General features: G+C 47.7%; 1 protein-coding gene across 1 annotated transcript in view; it reads right to left on the bottom strand.

Annotated features, from left to right (window-relative positions):
* Window positions 1–4,959: 4,959 nt before the first annotated feature.
* ETV6 (ETS variant 6) overlaps window positions 4,960–20,469 on the bottom strand; it is a 206,612-nt gene continuing 191,102 nt past the window's right edge. Inside the window, exons 6-8 of the mRNA XM_014451697.2 lie at window positions 11,309–11,451; window positions 9,381–9,481; window positions 4,960–5,651 (exon numbers count right to left, since the gene is read on the bottom strand). Coding sequence (XP_014307183.1) covers window positions 5,546–5,651; window positions 9,381–9,481; window positions 11,309–11,451 — 350 coding nt within the window. The 3' untranslated portion in view covers window positions 4,960–5,545. The remainder of the gene's footprint in view (window positions 5,652–9,380; window positions 9,482–11,308; window positions 11,452–20,469) is intronic.

Genomic DNA, 20,469 nt, shown 5'->3' with positions numbered 1-20,469 from the left:
CTCATTTTTATAGCAAAAGCATTGTTTAAAGGGTTTGAAGGAAGCAAGAAGAGGACTCTGGCATGTGATTCTGTGTCCATTTAGCCTCAGTCCACGGTGTATTTAGTATTAGGAGAATGCAGTGTTATTGTGCGTACCATTCATGCAAATTAGTTCTCGTCAATTATTCTGCGTCCTGTTTAAATGGCCACATAGTGCTTTTCGTACCAAGATGAACAAATTGATGCTAGCAGTGGTTCCCACGATTTAGTGTGCATCAGGTTCACCAAGAGAGCTTGTTAAAGCAGATTGCTAAGCCCCACCGCCCAAGTTTTTGGTTCAGCTTATGTCAACATCTCAGGCAGTTGGGAACTGATGTTTTGCATTTCTAGCAATTCCAAGGTGATGCTAATGCTAGGTTACAGGAAGAGTAGCTTCAGATGCATTCTTAGCACACAGGAAATACCTAGACCAGGGGTGGGCAAACTTTTTGACTCGAGGGCCACAATGGGTTCTTAAACTGGACCGGAGGGCTGGAACAAAAGCATGGATGGAGTGTTTGTGTGAACTAATATAAATTCAAAGTAAACATCATTACATAAAAGGGTACGGTCTTTTTTTTTTTTTTTTAGTTTTATTCATTTCAAACGGGCCAGATTCGGCCCGCGGGCCGTAGTTTGCCCATGGCTGACCTAGACCCTTATTATTTGATGCTGTGCTCTGACAATACAGTAGATAGGACAAAGTCCAGCCATCAATCCAAGGTCAAGGGGGTCAGAGTACCTGGGACAACTTATATACAGAAATAAGCTAACAATGTTCTCTGAGACCATTGCTGTCAAACTTCTGCTTCCCACACCTACATCTGAATTGCTAACAAAGCATAATTTGCTTCATTTTCTTTTTTTAAAAATTATCTTTATTGTTGAGAGTATCACAGATGTCCCTCTTTCCCCCTCCATTGACCCCTTCTACCCAGCATCCCTCCCCTTCCCCAGGTCTTTACCACACTTGCTTAATTTTCAATTCTTCTCTTAGTTTCTACCCACCACCGACGGCCAATGTAGTTCTGCTTGTTTGCTGTTGCCATCCTAAGTGTCTATTAGTTGGCAGGTGGCTCCATGGGTCAGTGTGGCTGGGAGGTTCTGAGCATGGGGCCGGCTCTGAGCTGAATGAAGACTACGGTCCAGTGTATACGTATGAGCTCGACTCACATGTGTGCCCTCACCAGCTGTAGGCTCACACCCATGACTTCAATAGGATTAGGGCGCAGATCTATTGTGAAGAGACCTGCAGCCCTTTAACTCTTGGGATTGCCTGGGTCGTCAGTGAACTGGTAAGTCTTCGGCACAGCACAGGACCCGAGCATCTCTGACCGAGGTTCCTCCTGGCAAATTTCTGCACCTGGGCCAGCTGCTCAGCTCTAAACGGTCTGCCATGACCTTTCAGGGCTGAAGAGCGCCTGCAGACGGCCCTGTGACAGAGGCTTCCTGCCAGTGAAAAACCATGACTGCACTTTATACCATAATTGAGCGGAGACAGGATTTACCTCATCGGAGCACCTTGCCTCTCTGACCCCATTTCATCTTATTAAAATAGACACTCGGGACCTTTTTTTTTTTTAAATAAAAAATTTATTGAGATGATGCAATTATAGGCTTTTCTTTAAAAATTATTTGCAACTCACTGGCCCTGAGAAAAGGCATTTTTTTCTTTTTGTTACATTCATTTGATTCTGTCCCTTATAAACCCCACACCTCATAAACAACAAGAACAACAAGAGATTAGAAATTAAACAAACAAAAAGAGAAAACAAAAAAGAAAATTCTAGATTCGTTTGGGTTTGCAGGTGGTTAAGAGGAACCTTCAAGAATGTTCACTTGGCGTGTGTGAAAGATCCCGGGAGTTCGGAGCTGTTAGTGTTGATGCAGACGGGGCCAAGAGTATCAGGTTAGTCTTGGGGGTTTTAGACAGGCAGGGACCATTGTGTCCCCTCCCTCCCCTGCGCTGGCTTCCTCTTGTCACTCCCTTCATTCCAGGCTTCTGCCCAGAGAGGAGCAGGCTGAGCAGGTGAAAACTAACTAGCACCGAATGGAATGCCTGGGCGAAGAAAACCGCCCTTTGTTCTTTGTGTATTTTCCCAGACCTTTTATCTTCAGCTTCCTGGGCGGGAATGGGTCAAATGGGGGTATGATCGGGCTGGATCCCAAACCTAACTCCGTCCCTGGCATGCTGTCTGCTCCTAGGACAAGTCCTAGTACCTCTCTAACACTCAGGTTTCCCTCTGCAAAAGGAGTTAATATTTCAAAAATGTTTTCAGAGTTGGAACCTGGGCAGGGAAAGGTGGAAATGGTGCCGACTTAGTCATTTAGGTAAATCTTGCCATAGCCTTTAAGTGTCAGCTAAATCTACATCCTCAGTGTCAGAAGGCAATGGATCAGAGGCTCCAAAGATACTGTTGAAAGCAGCACATCCTAGGTTTGTTATTTCTCTTTTCCTGTGAGACCGCCCCTCCCCCATGATCTGGACCATCGGTGATGCTGCCTTAGGCCAGACCATGTTGCCTTGGTACAAAAAGATCTTAGAGATCATGTTACTTCCACACAACCAGTCCATCCCTTCGCCACTGCTACCTTCCGATGGAGAGGAGGCAACCTGACCAACTCAAAGTGCAGGGAGGAGATGCTAGACAATTTCAAGATACAAGTGAGCGTGCCTATACCGGACACGGCTGGAGAAAGCTCCCCTCCCCCTAGGTAATCTTCCTCTGCATTTTCCTTTCCCAAGTTCTGATCTCGCAAGCCAAGAATTCCCACGATGGCTGCAGGGAAAGACCAACTATTTAGATCACAGATGTGCTTTTAACTTGGTCCCAGGTGGAATGTTCACCTCCCTTGGTATGTAGTGTTGAAGTGGGACATGTCATGCTGGATGGATTCTGCAAGTAGGAAGCAAGCTCTCGGAGGGCAGGATCGTGCCCGATTCACTTTTTAGTCCCTCACAGGTCTCACAGGTGCTTCATGAAGGCTGGCTACATTCAATCTGAAACTTTTGGGGTCTGCATGTGTGGGCACTGTACCCCTGGTGTCAGCACTGCCCAGGTGTTCTCTCAAAGAACAAATGAGAAGGTCTTTGATGTTAAGGGAAATCAATAGAAAATCATTATTGGTAATAAATACCTGGAAGGGAAATCAAGACTATACTGGAATTAGCACCTTCTATTTCTTCTTTAAGTGGCTGAAGGTGTCATCCTGTCTTACATTTTCATAGAGAATATTGCTTTAAATACAGAGAAATCCTTGGGGCCAAAGGGAATTTTCCTCCATAACTCATCCATAAGATTCTTGGACTGGAAAGTAGCCCGAGTCGCACTACCTGGGTCAGGTGGACGGAATGACATGTCCTCATCTCAGGGAACAGCATCATGCCCTGGTGTCTGATTTCATAATCACACAAAGGGCCCCACTGAAAATCCAGCCTGTTTCTCCAGCCCTCAAACGCAGTGGCTTTCACAACACTCCAGGTATCTGGCTTCATCTCCCCCTTGGAGATACATCAGTCATCTCAGAGGCTGGTGTGCGGCTGCACACTCCTGAGAGACATCTGTGGCCTGCTGGCACCCAGCGGCACTGCCCCGTCCACACCGATTCGGACCAGACCCTCCCCGTGGGGAGCCTCTAGCCTCCCACAGATGGTCTCTGACCTCATCACAAGCCTGCTATTCTGGAAGTTAGAGTGGGGGGAGTGTGTGACGTGGGAGTGGCTGGCCACCTCCGTGTGTCTACATATGGTCTGATATGAGGCAGGAACAGAGCAAGAACAAAGAGCCCCGATCAGCTCCTCAAGTCCACGGTCCTGAAACCATCCTTAACCTATTGTGCTCTTCGCCCCCACTGGTGTCCTTGTCAGGAGGCTGGGGAAGGGTTGTGTCTAATGGCTGGAGAAGAGGCGGGGGTCTGGCACCCTCACTTGGGACCCCTGCTGACCATCACCTACGTACCCTGGGGGAGCTGAGGGAAAGAAGGAGGGGGTGCTTTGTAAGGCAGGTCCAGTCTTTTGAATTAAAACACACTGTGCTCCTCATATTGGATTCTGAACCTGTATTGGAAGAGGGAACTGAGACGGCTAGAAAAGGAAAGCAAATCTAAACAGCTCTCTAAAAATGTTATCAAAAGTACGAAGGGGTGGCGCTAGCCTCACTTTCCAAGATACAATCGATCTTATTTTGAGGGGAAAAAGAGCCATGAATGGGTCCACTCTGCAGCACAGCTATGCAAGAAGGACAGAAGGAAACGGTCATGTATCTGAGGGATTTGCTGTCTGCCCAGGCTGGGCAAACATAGGTAGCAACCGAGACTGCACATTCCAAGGTCCTCCCTTCTCCAATGCCCTGTGCCCTATGCGGACTGGGAAACTTTTAAAAAGCCTAGAAATTGCAAAAAAAAAAAAAAAAAGTTAGGTGAGGGCATGGAACTGACCATGTGATGGAGCACAGGCACCCTTCCTGCCTGCCTGGCCTGCGTGGCCTGCGTGGGGATAACAGGTCCCAGCTCAGAGCTCTCACTCCGTTTCTGGACCCTCAGGCCTGTGTGGTCTTTGCGGGTTTTCCACTGTGATCCCAGGTGCTGGGGCTTCCAAATAACCCGCAGCGTCCACCTTGGGCCGAGGCTGTAGAACCCTGAGCTGCGGGGCCCTCACGCCGTGGCTGTCTGCGGGATGGACACCCGTCTCCCTGGAGGACAGCAGCCTCTCAGGTGTTTGGGGCTCCCTCAGACGGTGGCCAAGTGCAGGGATGTGGGTCTGACTTAGCGGCGTTGGCCCCAAAGCACCCAGGCCACCGATTCTGTTTAGATGCCAATTGCTACCCAGACTCTCCAAGAGGCTGAATTGATTTCCGGGGCGGGGGGGGGGGGGGGGGCAGAGAGGGAGAGAGAAGGCAGGGAAGGAGAAAGAGCAGGAGAGAGAAAAAGAGACCTCTCCTTTTTCACTTTATCTTTTTAAAAAGCATCCTCTTTTCCCTGCCCCCTGCCCCCCAAGATCCAACAGCAACAGGAACAGACCTGATCCACGTGGCGGGGGCAAGAGGAGCTGGACCCTTTTGCAAGTTTTCTCTTTCCTGATGAGCTGGGTTTGCCACACTTTGTGAGATTTGCAAAATATATATATATATAATAGATATAATATTTCCATAGGAAAACAAGCTCATGTCTTCCCCTAGATGACTGATGAGAGTCAAACTGCGTGGTCATAAAAAAAATAAAAACAAAAACACCGTGAAACTGACAACAGGTGGAAGGGCGAGGGTGAGGAATTGCAGATGGACAGATTCCGAATGAGGGGGGAACGTGAAGGCGAGTCCTGGGCTCGTGCCGCCGGCCAGAATTCCAGCCCTGCCTTTGCTGGGTGGTTTGTCTAAGGTGCTCTGGGTCCCTCCTGGTATGCAAGGGAAGTGTCACTCCCGTTGCGGGCCTCGTCCTCTCCTACTCTCCGCAGTCCCCTGCTCCGCCTCCAGCAGTCCTGGGGCAGCGGTGCCCTGGGCTGCAGCCGCTGAGACGGGCTGGTGCCTTCAGCATTCATCCTCTTGGTATATTTGTTCATCCAGCTCCTGGGACTCGAGGTGCTCCAGACGGTCTGTCCGGCCACTCATGATTTCATCTGGGGTTTTCATAAACCTTTGGGAGAGGAAATGGAGGAGTTAAGAGATTGTATTTTGCTAAAGTTGTTTTCACCCTGAACTTGAAACTAAAGAAAAAGGCCCTATCACCTCATAGAGCTGGAGAGCTACTGAAGCCAGCTATTAATGGTAACTTAGTGTCAGTTAGAAAAGGGCGCCCCTTACCCTGACTGCCTGAAAAATGGTGAAATAACTCTAAAAAGACGTTGCGATGATGGCAGGCAGAGAGCGCCCACTGGAGCTGTGCAGTGCATCCCACGTGACCTTGTGAGGGAACGCTGGTACAGCTCACTCATCTGTGTTTCTTATTTTTAGAGAGTTACATTTTACAAGGACCCACGAGAGCTGTAGATCCACTTCCATCCCGAACTGTGAGTCCAGGGAACAGTATTTGAAACTTGATTTTAACTCAAAGGATACAATTAAATGCTGAATGGAAAATTCTGATAATAGGACCAGTTAGTAATGGTGGTTGGGAAATCAGAAAGGCAAAAAGAAAATCTTTTTCAATGTTAACACGAACACATCCAAAACGTTAGCAACGAATCCTCTTTAGCCTGTCTTCCTTAGCAGCCAGGCGCACACTGCAAGCCTCATCTTCTTGTTCACGGGGTTCCCTTGGAAAGAACTTCAGTGACGTTTCGACCACGATTTCATGGTTCTGGAAGGCAGCCTAGATGCAAACACTCTGCCCTACTGTGGGAGTGCCCTTTCCTCAGCCCCACTGTGTGCTGGCACGCCTTTCCCCTCCCATCTACTCTGCCCTGCACCAGATGAACTGTCTTCACACACACATTTTCTCTCATCCCTCCAGGTCCAAAGCCTACGATGACCACTTATTAAGTCAAGGACACAGTCTCCGGCCTGCCCACCGGGGCCCTTTGTCATCACACCCAGGAAACTCTTGATTTCCACTGTAAATCCTCCATCTTTGTCTGGCCAGTCTTCTTCCTTCTATAGTCATGGCTCATGGCAGCCTCCCAACCTCCAGCTCGGCCTCTATTGGAACCCTCTCTACCCCTTTCACTGTCTGAGCCCTACTCATGCTTTGAGCTCCGCCTCATCCTCCAAGAGCTGCTAATGGAACCCGTCTACGCCGAAGCCTTCCTCCCTCCTCTCCCAAACATCTTGTACCGAGCACCCACAATGTAATACGTCACCTGACTATACCCTGGATTTCATTCCAAGAAGCCTTCGTTTTGTGGCAAGTCTGGCTTGCAACACTCATTTTCTCAAAAGTGACTAATCTGCCCCGCTAATAGCAGGATTCTTCCCCTTACATCTTGTTGAAAATCACTATGGGAAACCTGGGAACCTTCTGGCTACCACTGCTTTTCTTTCCTGCCCGTATTACGGAGGCAGCAGGATCTGTAGCGTCTGCAGTCTGTCTTCTACCTTTCCTCCCCTCGCTAACGCTTCCCCCTCAACACCTGAAGTCACTGACGATGCCCTCCAGGCCATGCCCACAGATAGGCGATGTGTGGCCCTTCAAACGACCCTTTTCTTCTTTGACTGCTTTTCCATATTAAGCTTCTGATATTCCAAGCTAGGCTCGTCAAGAAATATTTATTGAAAGCCTCCATAAGGTGTACAACAGAATTACACCAAATGTAATCCTCTACCTTCTAGGAGCCTATGACCTAGTTGTGGGGAGAAGGACTTCACTATCAAAAATGCAGCCCACCCCCTAGCCGGTTTGGCTCAATGGATAGAGCATTGGCCCACGGACTGAAGGGTCCTGGGTTTGATTCCGGTCAAGGGCACATACCTTGGTTGCAGGTACCCCGGCCCTGGTCGGGGGGTGTGCAGGAGGCAACCAATCGATGTGTCTCTCTCACATGGATGTTTCTCTCTGTCTCTCCCTCTCCCTTCCACTTTCTCTAAAAATCAATGGAAAAATATCCTCGGATGAGGGTTAACAAACAACAAAAATGCAGATCACGAAGTGGTTAAGGGCCAAGAAATGACAGAATAAGATATCTGTGTGTTTGAGCAGTTGAAGAAGGCCTCGTAAAGGCAGGCAACTGGAGGTGGACCTAGAGGGTATATATGTTAAAAAGCAAAACTCAAAGGGGTATATGTTTCTGATACAGGGAATTGCATCTGTGTTGCAGGGAGGCTGGCAGTGTATATAATGAACTTGGGAGGCAGGACAGTGGACCAGAGAAGGACAGAGAATGTCGAATTAATCTGGGGGTGAATGTGAAGTCTAGATATCAGTCTCCATTGCTCGGGAAGCAATAATAAGGCTGTTGCCTTTCTCGAATCTTCCACATCTCAAGAAAGTGCTTGTCATTTGATAAACTCCAACCTGGAACCTGCTCGTAAGAAACCTTGGGACGTGCGGTGCCTGCAGCACAGAAAGGAGCCAGTGGACAATTCAGCACAAACACTGGCTCAGGCATAGGAGAGTCATGGCTGGCTGCTTGACACAATGGTGATGCCAGTGATGAGAAGCAAAGGTGGGGGGGCGGGATTTCTAGCATGTGAAGGTCTGTCTTGAATGTTGCATGGCCAAGATACTAACGTTAACTTTAAATGGACAAGTCCTATAAGAAGCCTTTGGAAATGCAGATTTGAAACTTCAGGGAGGTTTTAAAGCTGGGTACAAAGATTTAAGAGTCTAACCACTGAGGTGATAATTCAAGCTATGTGTCGGGATCAACTCATTCAGGAAAAAGGCACGTAGCGTGGGAAGAATATAGCCACGGACTAGGTGTGGAAAGAATGAAGGGAAGCAGCAGCACAGCCAGCAAAAGGAGGGCTCTTTTTTACTTCAGTTCCTTCGGGATCCGTCTCTTGAGCGGCCTTTTCCATTTTTCTTAAGATCTCAACTGTTTTAACTGCCCCTTCCCAACACTAAAGCCCAGGTTCTCCACTCTTTCCAGTGAGCTCACCTGCACACAGACAGTGTCATTTTCTATCTGCACATAAACAACTCTAAACGCATGTCTCGAGTCCCATCTAGAAGTCGTTTCTGTCCCACTTGCCAAAACTCATGGGCTCAGCTTGCTTGTTGATCCCACTCTCTCCCAACTTTCCCTTGGTCTCACCATGGCCATTACCCCCCATGAACACCAGCGTTCTACCTCTCCTGACTGGTCCTTTAGGTCCCTTCTCCTTCCTCTTCTAATTCTTTCTCTCTTCTTACATTGTACTTGGAATCACAATCTATGTGGTAGTTTCAATGGTTGGAACTCAGTGTGAGGAATTCTGGGAAGAGGAATGTCTAGAGCAACAGCTTTCAGTGCATTATAACAAATATATTGTAACACACACACACACACACACACACACACACACACACACACACCTGAAACAAAATTTTCATAAATGAACAGTCCCTTTGAGTTTCATGTGATACATTTCTGATATTTTCAAGTCCAGGTTCAAGCCCTGGTGTTCCCATACACAGTGTCACTCTGACTGCTCCCTTACCTGCACTGGATGCTAATGGCAGGTAATACTATCTGATCATTGCATTGTTTTACAGGGGAGTCAGACTGTGTTTACTTAGTTTTGATTTTACTATAGGACAGACATAAATTTTAAAAAAATGATTTTTTTCTTAAATTCTAACAAACCAGCACCTGGTAACAGATTCGTAGCTCCGGTGGCGTTGAGTATCGGATAGGCAGGTGGAGATCTTAACAGGCTCCCTCCTCCCTCTTATTTAAAGAAAACAATATCCTCCCCAAAGAAGGAAAGGAGAAAAAGGAAGTGCTACCTGAACAAAAGCCTTTGTCCGGGCTCCTTCCTGATGATGTTTAGTTTGTAGTAGTGGCGCAGGGCTCTGGACATTTTCTCATAGGTCATGTTTGTTCTGTTCTGTTTGTTCAAAGGAGGAAGGGAGAAAAAAAGCACAAAGACACAATGAAATGAACCTCAGAAAAAGCGCTGGGGGAGCTGTTAAAACAAAAGTTCTTCAGCGGCTCCCGTGGCCCCAAAGTTTGGGAAGCTACCTGCGCATCTGCGGCCACCCAGGCCCATTAGTCCCCACCCCTCAGCCGCCAAGACTTCTCCCAGTGAATCACCCTTTGTCAGAAGTCCCAGAGGGGGAGGGGGAGGGAGCTCCGGCTAACAGGGCATATCCCTCAGCAGCCTCCCTCACTTCCTTTCCCAAGACTGCGCTCTGCTGTGCCCCAGGAATTTCCTGCAGGTTCCCACTATCTGTGGGCCATCCTTCACCTTCTGACCCACAGAGGAGTGCTTTTCTCTTTTTTGTTGCAGTGACCTTTCTCAAACTGTGTTTCTGGTTGGTCATTTTAAGGAAGAGATATTTTGTTGCTTAAATTCCTGTTGTGGAAGCAAAAATACAGAGGTTCCCAGCGCTGGGGCTGGGGCTATGGCACCATGTGGGAGGTGCAGAGGGATTTTTCCCAGGACTCGCGCATGGAGTGTCTGGCAGTGGAGTGGGCCCTGCCGCGTGTGGTCATGGCTGGCACGGGTCCTCCAAGGCTGCGGCCAGGGCAGAGCTCGCTCGGCTGCGGCCCCCTTGTCCCCTCTCACTTGGCTGAGCTGGCACTGTGCCACTATGCCACCCACTTGTCTGTGGTCAGCCCCGGATCTTGGGTACTTGATTTTTTTAAAAGTAGGAATACAGATTTAGTTATTTAGTTTTTTTTTCTTTTTGGGGGGGTTGGGGGTTGGGGGTAGGTGTGCTCTTTGCTCTATTTACTTTATTTTGTTGTGGCAAGAACGCTTAACATGAGATCTACCCTTTTAACAAATTTTTAGTGCATAATGCACTGGTGTTAACATGTTGTACAGCAGACCCTTGGAACTTACTCATTTTACTTAAAGAAAACTTCATGCCCATTGACTAGTGACTCCTCAGTTTCCCTTCCCCCAACCCCTGGCAACACCATTCCATTCTTTGATTCAATAAATGTGCTTATTTTAGGTACTTCATAGAAGCGGAGTCAGCCAGTATTTGTCTTTCTCTGACTTGCTCACTACACTTCGCATAATGTCCTCAAGGTCTGTCGTGTGGTCGCATATGGAAGAACTTCCTCCTTTTCTCTTGCAGGTACAGACCACAGTTCCTTTATCCCTTCATTCATGGATGTACATTTGGGTAGTTTTACTTATTACATCTGTGCCCTTGAACAGTTTTCCTAACTCTAAAAGGCTTTATCTTTTAGATTCCACTCCCTCTTCCTAGTGTGGGAACTCGTGGGGCAAGCCTACTTCTTGCCCTGTGTGCTTTGAAAGGGGGATGTTTTAGAGTCAGAATGTCAGTATTTTCCGTGGGAAAGGGGCTTTCGGGAACATGGGAGTTTCCGACTGAGCGGAACAGAAGCCGCGCTTCAGAAGGTCCCTCGTGCGTCAGAGCCCCATGCGCTTCCCCGTTACCAGTTCCTAATGACACAGGTAACAGGGCCAGGTCAAGGGGGCGGTGAGGGCTGCTCGGCCCTCAGCCCGGAGGCCAGGATATGCAGAGCTCGCTGGCACCTGGCCTGAGCCACACCGGAAAGGGGCATCTTTAATGATCTCCTTCCCTTTGCAACTGTCTAATTGTTGGCCCAGTAAGGAAGAAACGAAATGATTACGGGCAGACTTAGGAAGCAGCAGACAGACAATTACCCTCCGACCCCGGCAGAAAGGCTGTGTTTTGGCACCAGTTGACAGAGCAGATAGCTGGTGCCCTTTTACCTTATGGTTTCCCCACAGTCGAGCCAGTCCATTGGGGTCCACTATCCGGAATATTTTGGATTCTTTGTCCTCCCATCGGATGAAGTTTTCGTACCGGCTGTCAGAAAGCAACTGATAGACGTAATCCCAAAGCAGTCTACAGTCTGCCGAGGAAAAGGGCAAGAAAACGCTGTTGAAAAGGTTTCTTGTCGAGACCAAGAACGCAAATCAGAAAACAGTCGAGTGAGTAACTGCTCTGGCCTACTTTGGATGGACGGCCTAACCTCCCGTCTGACAGGGAGACCTGGGCCCCGAGGGGCACATGGGGTGGTGTTGGGGAGGGTGACCTCTGTCCTGTGCGGGCCTGAGACCATCCACTCCAACTGCCTCCTTCCAAGAGGGGGACACAGTGACCGGGAGAGAGGAAGCGACTTGTCCACCGTCATGACCCATGACCTGACTTTGAGCAGAGCCCACAGGAGAGAGAGAACCAGCTCGAACTGCAAATGCACTGGCCCTGAAAGTGTGCTGAAAAGTGGGCAGGCAGGGTGGCAGGCAGGAGGCGAGTCCCGGTGTTCCAGAGAGAGCGGGTGGCATTAGTGGTGGTGCTCAGATGACCTGGGGCTGGAGGGTGATACTGAATGGATAAAGACGAGAAGATTGGGGTCGGCTAAGCAACGGCAGAAAAAGAAGCCTGCTGCGTGAAGGGCTGTGGGGAAAGAAAACGCCATGGGACTCAGTGACCGTGACCATGGGAGATGTGACCGGCCTGCTGCTGCTTCTTTTTTTTTTTTTTTAAGAGTACAGATATTCTCACTACAGCATACTTGGGAGGTCTTTAAAACTGCTTTATTATAAGGGAAGCAGGGTAAAAAGAAACCCCGTACAAAAAAATGCCTTTCTCTACTTTAAAATGGGTGCTCCATCACTGGGTTGGGCAACCAAGACTTAAGTGAATTCGTGTAGGCCAGGCCCTGATCTAGGCTTCTAGCAAATTCAAAGAGAAGATGCGGCCCTGACCGGTTTGGCTCAGTGGATAGAGCGTTGGCCTTCGGACTGAAGGGTCCCAGGTTCGATTCCAGTCAAGGGCATGTACCTTGGTTGTGGGCACATCCCCAGTGGGGGGTGTGCAGGAGGCAGCTGATTGATGTTTCTCTCTCATCGATGTTTCTAGCTCTCTATACCTCTCCCTTCCTCTCTGTGAAAAATCAATAAAATATATTTAAAAAAAATAAAAAACAAAACAAAGAGAAGATGCCTTTCCTTTGTGCTAGTGCGCTCTGGATTTGTGCCATCATGGGATGTGGTTTGCCCTCTAGCAGGTGGGTGGGGGCCGACGGGTACTTTCTAGGTCTAGTTCATGTTGGATTGGCCTCCGGGTGAGAATAAGAGACCCAACTTCCAGGTGCTCACTGCGGACCGGGAGCTGTGCCAGGCCCCGCCAGCATGACTGGTAATAACTGACGAGCCGCAGGATGCCGCGTATGTACTTGCCACTCTCACACGTTATTTCTAACCCTCTCACCCCGAGGTCCTGGGACTTGAAACCCGAGGCCCCTGCACTACAATGTGCTGACTCCCTCCTGTTGGGTGGGGCCTGGGAGTCCTGGAGGGAGTGTCTGGGTTAGACCTGGAGTGTCTCAGAGCCAGCACGTCACCTCCCAGAGAAACAAACACACCCTTCTCTGGAGTGTACCTACAAGGGGAATGGAGTCAGGTCCCCTTGGGCGAGTTTCTTGAATCTCCCTGAGGTTCGGTGTCCTCATTTATGAAACGGGATTAAGAGCCCTTACTCTGCAGGAGTCATTTTCGACCTTTTTCATCGAGGGCACAACATACACCGTCACTGAAATTCTGCAGCACACCAAAAAACGCATTTTTTGAAGGTCTGACAAAAAACTAGGTATAATTTTGATTCATTCCCACTAGACGGCTATTGTTGTGTTGGCTGTTGTCATTTTTTAATTTGACAATCTAAGGGAAAAGAGGTCGGTGCCCTGAGTAAGTAGTCAGGTAGGTATTACCTGTCTAAAACATTCTGGTGACACACCGGTTGAAAATCGCTGCTTTACAGGATTATCGGATGAGTGATAATGTGAGTGAAGAGAAAGTAATGGAAGTAACGACGGTATTTTTTGGTGCTGTTTGCAGGCGCTGTGCTGTGTACTCTGTGGGCAGGGCTGCATTTGGTCCCTGTGACACCGGATGAGGTATTTTATGGACAAGGAAGCTGGGGCGCAGCTCCGGAGGGACACAGGATTCTAGGTTCCACGTGACTCAGAGGCCTGTGCCGGGCCACACTGCCCAATGCGGCTTCTATCCTCAGAGAAGCTGGTGAACAGGTATATGTTTGTAAAAATTTAGGACTTTCCAGAGCAAGGTTTAACTCTGTTTAGTGCACCTTTTATGAAATCCAGCGTATTCTCTGAACAGAAGGAACTGGCATAAAATATGGCATTTTCTGGGAGGCTTAATTTTTCTAGGAATTACCATGAAACTTAAAATGATCATAAATCTTGCCCTGGCGGGTGTGGCTCAGTTGGTTGGAGTGTCGTACCATACACCAATGGAGGCAACTGATTGATGTTTCTCTTGTGTCTCTCTTACATCAATGTGTTTCTCTCTCTCCCTCTCTAAAATAAAAAAAAAGTAGCTGGCATTAAAAAAAAATAAACCATAAATCTTTAGTGTCTCTTACTGTATTCTTTTTCTCCCAATTACCTGCATGTAAAAGTTAATGTGCCTTGGCCGACTTGGCTCAGTGGAGAGCGTCGGCCTGTGGACTGAAGGGTCCCAGGTTCGATTCTGGTCAAGGGCACATGCCTGGGTTGCGGGCTCAATCCCCAGTAGGGGATGTGCAGGAGGCAGCCAATCAATGATTCTCTCTCATCACTGATGTTTCTATCTCTCTCCCTCTCCCTTTCTCTCTGAAATCAATAAAGAAATATATTTTTTAAAAAAAAGTTAATGTGACCTGTTTCATTGTGTTTTAGAAAAGGACAAGTGGTGTTCTTAAACCGATGACCAGGCTTCTGGAGTCTGAATCCCATTGGCCAGCCTCTTCGAACTCCACCCCTACCTACAGCTGTGCTCTTACTGCGGGAGGGTGGGCTGAGGGGCCGGGGGGGGGGGGGGGGGCGGTGTGCGGGGAGGGGGAACAGGGCAGGGGGATGAATCCTAGTGTCATAAGTACTTAGAGAAGCCAGTGTCTTGCCATTGCAGACTGAGAATAATCAGCTGTAGTAATACGACTACTCTAGTTTCCAGGCAAAGCAGCAGTATGGGCTGCCCCTCCCCCGTCACCTCCCTGTCTTACGACATTTTTACTGCAAATAGGAAACAGAGAACTGAGCTGGGTTTAATGGTCCAGTTGTTGTCCTGCCATCCAATGGCAGATACATTTTAGTTTCCCACCATCTCTTCCAACTGGAAAACATCTGACAAAACCAAATATTATCACATAAAATGCAGGTAAATAGGAGGAACAAGGTGGTGGTGGTGGTGAAGTTGTGTATAACTTTGCTGTTTCACATAGGGTTACAATCATTTTTACCACAAAGAAGCTTGATGACACTTTCAGATTCATCTGAATTTGGCATGTAATTCTCTAGAGTGTTCATATGAATAAAATCTATATATATAAAAGCCTAAACGACCATTACAACCAGTCGCTATGATGTGCACTGACCACCAGGTGGCAGATGCTCAACGAAGGAGCTGCACCCTGGTGGTCAGTGCATTCCCACAGCCAACCTCCCGTGGCCTGCCAACCTCCCACGGTCCCTCCCCCTGGCCTGGGCGAGACAGCCCCAATCTCCGGCCGGGCTGAGGGACACCACCTGTGCACGAATTCGTGCACTGGGCCTCTAGTGTAATAAAAAAAAACTATCTGGTTGTCTTATGTAGTTGGATGTGGAGAACGTCTGCCCTTCTGAAGGTGAGCAGTACATCAGCAGCCCTCCCAGCCGCAGGCTTCCTGGAGCTACGACTTCAAGTGGCTGGTTCTCCTCTCATCCCCTTCTGCACAAAGATGTTCACGTGTATGGTTTCTGTTGCTTCTCTTTACTGTCTTGGTAACCCCCTTTTTCTCATAAAACAGTAAATGTGAACCAAACACTTCTTCAAGTACAGGCTTGCCCAGGACTGGGCACCATGCTGATTTTTCATCCAACTGCGGCCTTTATACAAACCCCTTACTAAGAAGAGATCTGGAAGGTTATCTGTTCTTTGGCTGGTAAAAATGAAGGGCGGGCTTACCAGAGCACAGACTTCACCTGTAAGATTCAAAACCGCGTGCATCTTGCAAGCTTTTCCCTTTCATAAATGTAAAAATAACCCCAAACAAGCTGCTACTTAATCATTTTAAATGGCATTTAATCCAGCAAAGCCAACTTCAGCTGAGTAATAAAAATATGTTGACATTCAAGACATATTGAATTACTCAAGTCACTAATGGAGGAAGCAACAGGAATTTTGTAGCATGAAGCAGTTGTTTCAAGCTCAGAGTACAAGTGGCTTTTATAACACTATTGATTGTTTTGTTTCTTTAGTTAAAAATTATGCCAGATGATAAAAATAACTGCTGGCCCACACAAGTTTTTTTTAATTTTTCTTTTTCTTTTTTTTTTTTTACAATTGAAGTTCAAGCCATATGAGTTTTTAAGATTTCAATGAAATAAAAGGCAAATCCTTCTTATTTCCCTGGGTCCTCTGGAGACTGTTACCACGCACCGCCCCCCTTCCCCTTCCCCCCCCCACCCCCGCAATTTTTCAGTCCATGTCAGCACAGACACAATGTTCTTTTTCTCTTTCTAAACTGAGGTATGACAGATATGCCACAGTATAGTATTAGTTTCAGGGGTACAACGCTACATAATGACTGGACATTTTTACTTGTGGGGAGATGATCACCACAGTAAGTCTAGTTACCATCTGTCACCAAAGGTACACGGTTTTATTGTTGTGATGAGAACTTTTAAGATTTACCCTCTTGAGAATGATCAAATATGCACTATAGTATTCCTGACTACAGTCACCACGCTGTATGTGACATCCCCATGACTTATTTGTTTTGTAACTGGAAGTTTGTACCTTTTCACCTCCTTCATTCATTTTGCCCGCCGCCAACCCCCTCCCTCTGGTAAACGTCACTGTGTTCTTTGAGATACAATGTTCTTTGATCATCCAGGAAATGCTTAATACAATGTAATAAAAGTCATCAAACTCTATAAACAAAAGTTCATCCCGTTATAAAAGCACTTGAACATGCATGTAAAAAAAAAACTTGTATCACAAGGTATTCATTAATTTTAAGGGCATTTCTCCTAAACGGAAGGGCCTTCTCCATCAAGGCATGTGGATATGTTAAACAATTGTCCATTATTTGGACTGTCTCTCCCACCCGAGGAAGTTGATGAAAGGGTTTAGCGCAAGTAAGATGTCATCACGAAGAACCATTTTCTAATTGCAAGGGGAGAGTGCTCGCTCTTTCCTGCTGCGCGAGGTACCCTGGGTGTCTGCAGCTAAAAGACATGGTAAAAAAATCCCTTTCTGTGGTGAGGAAGAATATTTTCACTCCCACGTCTGTGTCTTACCAGAAACTCACTGTATCAGTTCATTGAGCAAAGACTGTAAAAAGGATGGGCAGTTCACACATAACCAACATGGTTTCCAACGAAAAGAAACCATGCTAGACAAAGCTGATATTATAAAACCTGAGTGGGACATCAAGTTATGGACAAAGGGGATTGTTTAATGATGGTGGTTAATTTGAATTTCGAGAAAGCTTCTAAGAGAGCAATTTTATGTAGTTTTCATTGCCTAAATGGAATTTTAAATGAAGGTCTGGAAAATGGGAGTTCTGTGGGTATAATCTCCAACAACAAGAGGCTGAGTGTCCCTGTTTAATTTCTTTAAATTTATTATGAAAAAATAATACATTTATTTCAGATTCAGCAACAAAACAGGTAAGCAACATGCAAAAAAATTGCTGCCTGGGCCAGTGTGTTCAGTGGCTATGGCATCAGCCTGTGCACTGGAGGGTCGCCGGTTCGATTCCTGGTCAAGGGAATGTACCTGGGTTGCAAGTTCAATCCCTGGACCTGGTTGGGGTGCATGCAGGAGGCAACCAATCAATGTGTTTCTCTCACATCAATGTTTCTCTCTGGCCCCCTTCCCTCCTCCCTGCTACTCTCTCTAAAATCAATGGAAAAAAATGCCCTCAGGTGAGGACCAACAAAACAAAACAAAACAATAATAATTGCTACTCTGCATTATAAAAGAAACTAGAGTTTCTAAACTCTTGTTCCCTATGGGGTATTTGGCAATGTTTTGAGACAACTGTGGTTGTCTCACTGGGGTGGAGAATGCTACTAGCATCTACTGGGTACAGGTCAGGGGTGCTACTAAATATCTTATAATGCACAGCACAAGCCCCAGATCAAAGGGTTATTTGGCCCAAATATCAAGAGTGGTAAACGCAAGAAACCCTGCTTATAGACACACAGAACTTACGACAGACAGGGGCGGCCTGCAGCTCAGTGTCCCCTGCCTCCTCTATTCTAGCTAAGCCATTACCTAGACGCAGAAAGTTGATAAATCCAGTGCAGACAACCCTGTGTGGATACGCAGATGTGGGCTTGCAATGGATAATTGCTTGCGCTTTGCTGTGGCTTAGGAAAACAGAACCATATGTGAGCAGTGGCGAGCTGGGGGAGGGAGGAGCTCAGGCACCGAAGACAGAGCCATGCTTCCTGGCTTCAGGGGCAGAGGAACCGCAGCTACAGACCAGGCAGGACCTTCACACCTCTGGCTGCTGAAGGTGGGAAATGCTGGTGTCTGCAGCTCAGGCCTTACAGCTGAGCTGGAGCCACAGCTGGACGCGAGCACCGCCCAGCCGGGATTCCCACCCAGGGACTGCGGGGAGGTAGGGACGCTGTCTTACAGAAAGGCGTACCCTCAACCAAACTGGAATTTCCAGTCTCCCCCAGCCCTGTATTATTTTCCACGCAGCCACTGTGCCGTTACTGTTTATCCTTTTACGAAGCCTCCTTCTCTTTCAGGGCGCTCTGATCCCAGTGAAAATTAAGTGCTGACTCAGCCAGAGTGTGAGGGACCAGCACGCCCTGGACAGTCCTGCTGGGGTGAAGGACCTCCCCTCCCCTGCCCCACCCCAGGGCTCTCATCCCTCTCCTCCAAACAGGGACAGCGGAAGCCCCGAGGAGGTGAGGGGGAGAGCAGGAGGTAGTCGCCAAGGAAATGAGGAAACCAGGCGTCTGGAAGGAGGACAGCCTCACGCAAAACCAACGCCCCAGACAGGTCAGTGCCGCACGCCAGCTCTGGTGGGCAGTGGTGCTGGCTGCACCCTCTGCCCTTCCTTTGCCCTTGGTGGCCCTGGAGTAGAGCAAAGGAAATGGAGCAGAGGGACCCGAACACTTAGCGATGAACCTACTTGTGCTAGACAGGTACCTATTGCCTCCTTAGAACTCTAAAGTGCCAGAAGTGGGTATTCATCTTCTATATTATAAAAACCCAGTGGCCCTAACGCTCTAATGACCAAAGACCGGCGCGGGTGGGCGGGGCCACGCGATTTTGCGAGCTGGGATTCTAGTATTCTTATTATGGAAAAGGCAGCTAGGCCTAAGGGACATTAAGCACCTTTGCTTGGGAGGCCAGGACTAGGGTTCCATCCTGCTGACTCCAGAATCCACGCTGTCCCACAGGCCCACACTGCAGCCACACGCCAGGCTGGCTGCGGATCAGGACCTGGACCAGGAGCCCTCGGGTCTGGGCTGCAGGGGTCTGCTGAGGGCGCTCTGCCTGCGGGAGTGTGGGGGGACAAGGTGCTTTCAGCTGCGACTGAAATTCCGAGCCCCCGGCTCATGGAGACGCACCACAGGCCATCCTTTCTTTCCTCCAAACACATCTACACCGTGCGAGCGAGCAAAGGCATATACACACCTGCATACACCACACCTTCCCGCAAAGCCTGCCATCACTTCCATGCTAATCCCTTTACACTGCGCTTTTATGATGCCCTTTCTTCCCCTTCGAGGCTGCTCCCAAGGCTCATTTGTAAAAGCAAAGTCCATGAGCCTCATCTGAAATTGTTTCGCCAGCCCTAAGTACTGCTGGGGAGGAAGCCAGAGGCAAGAGAGAGGAGTGACTTCCCCTTGAAGCCCCTGAGGATGAGCCTCCAACAGCTTCCCTTGGGTCTCAGGCTCATTTTCCTTCATCTGATTTAAGATTGGAGGTGTCCAGGATTGACTTTCTGTGCATATAAAACACATCCAGTCAATACAACCAAATCAAGCAAGTACAGTCCTAGCCTGGTGACAAATAAGCAATACAGGAGACTCTGCCTCCCTGATTGGAATTTTGTTTCTATTAAAAATGTAAGCTTGAGAGATCATCAACATATTTTTTAAAGCCCCTTAAAGGATCTGAAAGATTGCAATGATGTGTGTTATATGAGGGTTGAGGAGGGAGAGAACATGGCCTGGGGGGCAGGGGGATTCTATGTCTTATCTGTTTGTTGTAGGATCAACCAACCAATGAAATCCTCACCAACCAAACAAAGTTCATGTTTGCAAAGCAAAGGAGAGACTTAAACAAAAACTGTGAGATAAGCACAAGACAAGAAATAGTCTCCATTTGGATGGTCATGGACCCTGAACAACAGATCTATACAGACCTTCAACGTCCTCACTTCTGTGTGGCAAATGAGGGCTATGGATGGATTCTAGAGCAGTTGGCCAATGAGTCCTGCTTCCTTGGCAGATTTTTGGATTAAGGCCAAGGAAGGGACAAGCCAACAGGAAGTCTGATCACTCAGGTTTTAATGCAATTGAAGAACTTTAAGAGAAAGCCAAAATGACTTAAAATTTTTCTTTTAAGACTTAGCTGTTTGCAGTTAAAAATAAAACAGTAGCTTAGTTTGTTGATGGCATAATGTAAAAGGGGTATTGCCTAGGCCGGGAAAGATGCAATGTTTAGAGACGCTCTATACATCACCTAGAAAACTTTGAACAACGAAGTTTTCTAGGTGGACACAGAGAAACCTGATGATTTTGGAATAAATGAACGAATGACTTAACTATACAATTCAAGTATGCAAAGAAATACTTGGTTTTGTTAATCATCACCGAGGATATGTTTTCCATTGAAAGAGAGTGGGGTTGGTT

Source organism: Myotis lucifugus, unplaced genomic scaffold (assembly GCF_000147115.1).
Source record: "Myotis lucifugus unplaced genomic scaffold, Myoluc2.0 scaffold_10, whole genome shotgun sequence".
NCBI lineage: Eukaryota > Metazoa > Chordata > Mammalia > Chiroptera > Vespertilionidae > Myotis > Myotis lucifugus.
The sequence above is the reverse complement of the archived record's forward strand: the minus strand, read 5'-3'. Positions and strand labels throughout refer to the sequence as shown.